This window comes from Haplochromis burtoni, unplaced genomic scaffold (genome assembly GCF_018398535.1).
Source record: "Haplochromis burtoni strain Fernald_Lab_line unplaced genomic scaffold, NCSU_Asbu1 Contig_1085, whole genome shotgun sequence".
Lineage (NCBI taxonomy): Eukaryota > Metazoa > Chordata > Actinopteri > Cichliformes > Cichlidae > Haplochromis > Haplochromis burtoni.
In genome coordinates, this window is record NW_024583446.1 from 3,534 (window position 1) to 11,210 (window position 7,677).

General features: G+C 36.9%; 1 protein-coding gene across 4 annotated transcripts in view; it reads left to right on the forward strand.

The window, feature by feature from the left end:
- Positions 1-3,962: 3,962 nt before the first annotated feature.
- The window catches only part of LOC106632627, an 8,334-nt gene continuing 4,619 nt past the window's right edge, over positions 3,963-7,677 (forward strand). The window contains exons 1-8 of one of the 4 annotated variants that reach the window (XM_042216498.1): positions 3,963-4,082; positions 4,229-4,255; positions 4,908-5,183; positions 5,414-5,707; positions 6,171-6,464; positions 6,915-6,995; positions 7,079-7,150; positions 7,306-7,404. In XM_042216498.1, the coding sequence (XP_042072432.1) occupies positions 4,049-4,082; positions 4,229-4,255; positions 4,908-5,183; positions 5,414-5,707; positions 6,171-6,464; positions 6,915-6,995; positions 7,079-7,150; positions 7,306-7,404 (1,177 nt within the window). In that variant the 5' untranslated portion in view covers positions 3,963-4,048. The remainder of the gene's footprint in view (positions 4,083-4,228; positions 4,256-4,907; positions 5,184-5,413; positions 5,708-6,170; positions 6,465-6,914; positions 6,996-7,078; positions 7,151-7,305; positions 7,405-7,677) is intronic. The other 3 variants (XM_042216499.1, XM_042216500.1, XM_042216501.1) reach the window with 3 other exon arrangements.

Here is a 7,677-nt window from a genome sequence, read left to right on the forward strand (position 1 = left end):
ATATGGCAGCCTCGCTTCTGTCAGTCTGCCCCAGGGCAGCTGTGGCTACAACTGTAGCTGCCTCCACCAGTGTGTGAATGTGAGAGTGAATGAATAGTGGAATTGTAAAGCGCTTTGGGTGCCTTGAAAAGCGCTATATAAATCCAATCCATTATTATTATTATTCTATATGACAACATGCATGAAAGGACAAAGGTATTTGTACATTAGTGGGAAAATAGCAGGACAGTAGGCGGGCTTGCTGGCTTTTGTGCGGCTTCCCCAGGTCAGTCAAAAATTTCAAAAGAGAAATGAATGAACTTACTTGGTTGCCTGATCTCGTCACATATCTTCCTCCATGTCACAGGCACAGAATGTCACAGGCACCGATCGATTTTCTATCGCCTATTTGTTGGGTGTAAGGGCGCCCTCCATTTGCGAGGTGCGCCTGCTGCTTGCGGCACAGGGAGGAGAGGGTGGGGTGGCGGGGGATTCTCTGGCTGGAGCGGCATCTAATAACCAACTCGCAAAATAAAACAATTTAAAAAAAACCCCAACAAACACGAAAACACCAGACATCATGATATAGACTTACAATTTGCGGCAATGTTTTTTTGAAATTCTATGCGAGAAAAGTGAGTGCGCCTGCTCGCTGCTGAAGTCAAAGTAAACATTATTGTCATCTCCGCTACATACAGTCCAGTATATAGAGAGATGAGACGACAAGGCTCCAGTTACAGCAGTGCAAGTAAACAAACAATAAATATAAGAAGAGTAAGAAAATAAATATACACTTCAGGGATCTATACAGTTTGATGATCTCACACACAACCCGTCGAAAGGGGAGGGGGCCGGCTGCTTCCAGATAGAGCATATTTCATTCATAATGTTGTAAATCCAAGCCCATTATGTATGGGGTGTTCGCAGATGGAGTGTTCACCCCGTGCGCCAAACAGGCTAGGACCGCCACTGAACCTGACGCTCTGGTCGCGTCTATCGCGTTTGGTGTGAACACACCGTAATGATGCACTGAGTATTTCTTCTACAGTCACCTTTCTTACCTTTATAAGTATGTATAAAATTTTCATTAACACACTCACAAACAATAAACTAATAATTTAATCATGTGTATAAATGTGCATCTAAATACTTAATCATTTATACAGACTTTCTAAACAACTCATTAGTGCTTGATGTCAAGCTTTACTGAGAAACAGTTTATCCATTTATAAATTATAAATATACTGTTATTCTTAGTTATATATGAATAAACCGAAATAACCGAAATAATGAATGAACATATAAACCACACTGTACCTATTAGCCAACACTGGGCCACAGTTTATCTAAATATATCATAGTTAAATGGATTTCAACAAGTGTGTCACACCAGGTTTGACATTTGTCTTATTGTGGGTACATAATGTTTATTTCTGGCTTTCTGGGAATCAAGTTCTCAAACATGACCAGCTGCTAGCTCTCTGTTGCCCAGAGCCAGATTGATTAACCTGCACTAACTCAATTGTAGATGTTATGTGTGCTTGAGTAGGAGCAAAAGTCAAGGAGAAGTAAATATAAACCTTCTATTCCATCGGTTGCAGGGATTGTGAGCTGCTGATAAGATGCATGAGCTGTGGGTCCTGGTGAGACATCAGAAAGAGTACTGGCACTGCAGCGTGTTATGGATCATGAAGACATGATTGCACCTGGACCAGAGTGACACAGTACCCAGTTTTATGACTGTTCAGGCTGGTGAAGATTCAAAGCTAAATGGTAAGAAGAAAAGTGGAAGGATTGCAGTGTTTGTGAATGAAAGGTGGTGCTATCCCCAACATGCTACCATGAAGGGCTGTCTCTGCTCTCCAGACTGAGCCTTTAGCTGTAGGTATGCTTCCATATTATTTATCATAAGAATTCTCCTCTGCCATACCATTATCAGCTCATGGGGTCGTGGCATGTGACATCACACATTTGACTGTAGTTGACCTATAGTATAAACACCTTAAGACTTTCATCATCTTCAATGGCATTTTTAACCATGTTAATCTGGACTGCACTCTGCCAACTTCTAAGTTGTAAAATCCTGGATTTTCTGTATGCAAACACTGAGGATTTATAAAATACTGGGAAGTCTACCTTTTAAGCTTATAAATTGTATTTTTAATTCATATGTATGTCCTGAATATATATTTTCAACTCAACAGCAGCTTCTGCGTTGACATTAGTGTTACAATGCAGTCATGTTCAGTATAACTTGCTTTGTGCAAACATTAATTTATTTCCTCTGCGGAATCAATTATTTTCTTCCTTTTTCCATTTTGCTGCTTATCAATATCTGTAGTAGTGAACTCATTAAATGCAAATTATAAATAATTAATTAAAAAAGGAAAGTAGTGTTTAACAAAAGTATAAACAAGGGCAAAACATTTTCTCCCTAGAATTTAATTAAAAACTTCATCCGCAAAATGTTTTAATATTTTGTGTATATTTTGGGGGTTTCCTGTTTTGTTTTCTTCATTTTTTGTTTAAAAAAATGGTACAAACTGGATAAAATATACATGTGAGCCAGCTTTCAATTTTGTTCATTTAGCTTTAAAGGAGACCTTTTATACCCATTTTCAGGTCAGTTTTTTTCATTACTGGAGGTTTATAACAGACCTTGGTTAAACCCCTCAGTTCAGCCACAGCCTTTTTTATTTTCCTTTAAGACAAACTTTTTTCTGATTGGTTGAACATCAAAATGACGACAGTTTTACAGCAGTTAGAAGGAGCTGCTCTGCTCACAGTCAAAGCTTTCTTACTTTATAAGTCATCCTGATTGTCAACGGTTTGTCATGTTGGTCGCGTTATGTGTTGAAGCTTTTGCTTTGGATTGCTAAATACAAACATGGCATAGACATTCAAGGGTCATGATAATGTTGCTTCTGCTGGAGTCTTTATATTAATTCTGTCTGACACATGTATATTCCAAACTGGATGCTAATCTCACAGATCCCTTGTTAATGAACGGTGAACAAAAATAAATAGATAAATAAATATCAGCTGCGTCAAAGAATTATAAGTTGCAAAGCTTCAGTTTCTCACAGGATATAAACTCTAGTCTCGGTTAGTGTTCTGTGTTTGACCCACTAATGCACCACATCCTCATCCTGTTGGGGCTCATATGACTCTGTAAAGTCATGAAGGGAAACTTCTCTGAGGACATGAAGTGAAATTTTTTAAAATGAGAACTGAGACAAGTATTTTAAAATATGGACATAATATGACTTTAAGGAATGAAGTGAGGCATGACAGACTTTATTATTGTAGTGCCGTTAACATGCAACATTTTCAGTGCAATATGTGATCACTAAATGAATACCCAAACAAAAATGACAGCCAGAAGTGACATTGCTATCTGATTACTGTCAGCATATTACTTTCATTGTAAATGTTTAGATCAGCGCACCAGAGCTTTGCTGAGGTTCACAGAGCTGTGAGAGCTGCAGTTCTGACTGAAGACTTCATGCCTGAGTCTAACATGAGTGTCACAATACAAAAATGTAATGATTATATCACACTGATTGTAAAAACGTATTCATAATATGCCTAATAGAGTACATCATAATGGTAAAACAGCAAAATGCTTATTTATAGTATTTTTAAAGGTTTATTCTTATGTTTCTATAGTAAACATAACTACAGTCAGGACACGAGGTGGAAGGTTTCAATGACCATGTACCAGCATCGTAAAAGTTCATTAATAATTTTTTGTCCTGTCATTCTAGTGATTAAGCACCTCTAAGAAAAAAAAAAAAAGCAGCACAAATGACCAACAAACACTTTAACTATTCTGTACCAACGCTGTAGCTGGCTGTATACACTCTAGTTATATTGGTGAAGGTTTTGAAAAGTGTATCACTGCAGGTCTGTGTGACGTGTGTCTTACTGTGGCCAGCTTGTGTGACACTGCGAAAACTGTGGTTTTCTGAAAGCAACTTCTCCTAATGACATTTAATGTAAAAAAGAGTCAGAGCAGTCAGTCAGACTGTTGTAGTCTGTTCTGCACATTCACATTGTTCTTTTAATCATGGCTGATCTCCTGCTGCTAGTCGTTCTCATGTGTAAGTTACACTTCTTATCAGGTTCATTCTATTAGGTGTTCATGTTAGCATGTTTCTCTTGTTTGCCTCAGACGTCTAACACTAGTTTAAATTTTTCATCTTTTTATTGTTAAATTAATTTTTTATTTTCTTCCTTCCTCCTTCAGATTCTTTTAATGAAATTAAGGCACAAGGTCAGTCTCTGGTTCATGTTTACTTTCTTTTTTGTCTCTGGAGCTTCTCTACAGTTACTCAGCTTTGCTCATCATGAATATTATTTGTGTAACTACATGCACTGTTTATATTATGTTTCAATATGTTTCAGTCAACTATGTTTAAGACTTTTTGAATCTATTATTATCTCAGTGCTTACTTTACCATTACATATACATATACAATATGGGGCTAAATCTATTTGATTAATCTAACATACAGTCTAAGGAGCTTGGAAGGAAAGCATCTGGGCTTCTTACATTTCTTTAAGTCTTTTAAGTCCTTCATCTTTAAGTTTTCAAGAAACTCAAAGAAGATGAAAGACTTAAAGAAACTTAAAGCAGTTCAGACACTTTCCTTCCTTAGACTACGATGGGGTGGCTGTAGCTCAGGAGGTAGAGTGGGTCATCTGCTGATTGGAAGGTTGGTTTGATCCCTGGCTCCTCCAGTCTGCAAGCCAAATATCTCTGGGCACGACATGAACACCAAGTTTCTCTCCAATGCATCATTCGGAGTATGAATGTTTGTAAATGTTAGTTAGAAAGCCTTTAAAAGCATAGAAGAAAGTACTTGGGTGAATGTGGCATGTTGTATAAAGCATTTTGAGTGCTGACATAAACTTTAATTTTTCAGATCTTCGTCCACCTAAACTGACAGTGAGCCCGCTGATGATCACAGAGACAGACTCAGTTACGCTGAACTGCCAGAATCCTCTTCCTATCTCTGAGTGTTATTTCATCATTTCAGGATATAAAATTGATAAAACAGCTCCTTGTCTGCAGACTCTGACAGGATCTAAATTTCTGTCATGGACACATGAAAGTTCACCTGTTACGGTTGAAGTGACCTGTTATTACCTTTTAGCATATAAATCTCCAATAAGTAACATGTCAGCAATCACCATACAACGTGAGTAAACACTGCTGTAGTGCAATAATATGAGGATGTTTGGCTACAGAGAAAAAAAGAAATCTGCTCTCAGCTTGGGGGTTGTACGAGGCGTGAGCAAAATCTGCATGTGAAGCCGACATAAATATTTAAAATAGTAAAACTCCCGGAGCAGTTTCTATTATCAGATTGTATTGTCAAGTAAATTAAAGATTTGTTTATTTTACTTGAGAAATGTTTATTTTTTTTAGCTCCTCGGCCTGAACTGACAGTGAATCCACGAACGATCATAGAAACAGACTCAGTCACAGTGAACTGTCAGACTCCATCATCTGTTTCTGTGACTCAGTGTTTTTTGTACTTTGTGAGAGGAAACAAATCTACGTCCATCTCCTGTCAGCAGAGACTTAATGGAACTGAGCTCCTCTCTATGGCAGAGCAGAGCTCGTCTGGTGAGGTTGAAGTGACATGTTTTTACATGACAGAGCGTAAAGGAAGACAATACCAGTCTCCTCACAGCAACACATCTTCAATCAACATACAAAGTAAGTGATTAAACTGTCTATATTATACCTCAGTATATGATGGACATAAGTTCTTCAGTTTTTCCAAAGAAGGAAGCTAAAATGATGTTAATAAAGCTTTATTTAATTTAGAATTAACTAATCTTAGGAGGGATGTATAAATTCATTCTTAAATAAATTGTCAATTGGTTGAATTGATTTAAGTCTAAATGCATTTAGGACCAAATTTCCAGTGAGTAACATGACAGCAATCATCACGTAAATACTGTAAATACTGCAGTAATGTATTAATATGTGAATGTTAAACTACAATATTAGTACAAAACAACAAAGGTGTTCTCAACTTGTGGGTGTGTGAGAAAAAATTATCATGTGCAACAGACATGATAATTAAAAAAACCACAACCCTCAGAACATTTTCTATTGTTAGATTTTATTTTCAAATATATGAAACATTTGTAATTTAACAAATGTTTGTTTTTAGCTACTCGACCTGAACTGACAGTGAATCCACGGATGATCACAGAAACAGACTCAGTCGCACTGAATTGTCAGGCTCCATCATCTTTCTCTGCGACTCAGTGTTTTTTGTACTTTACAAGAAGAAGAAACTCTACACCCATCTCCTGTCTGCAGAGTTTAAGAGGAACTGAGCTCCTCTCTTTGATACAGCAGAGTTCACCTGCTGAGGTGGAAGTCACATGTTTTTACATGTCACAACATAAAGGAGAACAATACCAGTCTCCTCACAGCAACATATATTTCATCAGTATACAAAGTAAGTAATCATACTGTGCTGGTCTATATTATACCTCAGTATAGGATGTGCATAAGCCTTCAGTTTTTTCAAACCAAAGAAGACACATAATCAGATGTTTCTAAGTCTTTAATTACCTTTAAATGTAACAGATATTAGGAGGACATACATAATTTCATTCTTAAAAAAATGTGCATTTGTTGAATTGATTTAAGTCCATCCAGGGAGCAGAATACTCAGTAATGATAGATGTATTTGCATTTGTATACTGCATTCAGTATTATGCACTGATATCAGATGACAGCAAAACAATATTCTTTTGAATTTATAAGTTAAATTTTAAGTGTAAAACATTGACACTTTGCAGTTGTGTGTCAGTATTGCAGTAGTGGAAGGAAAATGCCTTCTGAGGTGAATCCACAAGAAACTCAAATAATGAAACAATCACAACACCATCTTCTGTTATTGCAGCTGAAAAAAACACTTTGACCTCTGCTCCTCCTACTTCTATAAACTTCACAAGCGACACAGTCACGAGGGACACAACTATTGGTAAGAGTATTACAAGTTAATAAAAATGCGTAGGTCAATTGCTGTGGAGTGTTTTGACATTTGGTGATATTTGTTCATTTCAGTAGACTTTACTTCTACAAAGCTCAGCACTAAAAGGACTACTTCTTCTGTCACTACACCAAGGATATCTTCAGGTAAATGAAATTTCCTTAAACTGTATTATTAGTCATACTAAAAGCATCTTGCTTTTGAATTTCAGTATTTATTTCCTATATGACATTCAGGATACTTTGCTTAACAAAAATGGGAAGTGAGACTGAGTCTTGCCTGTGGGCTGTGTTTTTTCTAGTACCTTTTAAACTTCTACCTGTAATTGCAACTGGTTTTGGTGTAGTCGTGGGCGTCATCTCACTGGGAATGGCTCTAGTGTGTGTGAAAAAAAGAAGTGGTAAGGACAGTAACAATTCCTTATTTCATGTAAAGCATCAAACTTTTCTATATGCATGTTTATATGCTTTCCCACAATTTTCAAAAGTGTTTATTCTGCAGAAAATGTTCCCCAACAATTTTATATGGATGAGGATTAGTGCTGCAAATGTTTAACACTGAGCTCATTGTAAATCCTTTCTATGTTTAATCTAAAGTAGAGTTGGATGTCTCGAGACCAGTCTCGAGACCACTTTTACGTGCTCTTGGTCTTGGTCTCGCTGTTTCGGTCTTG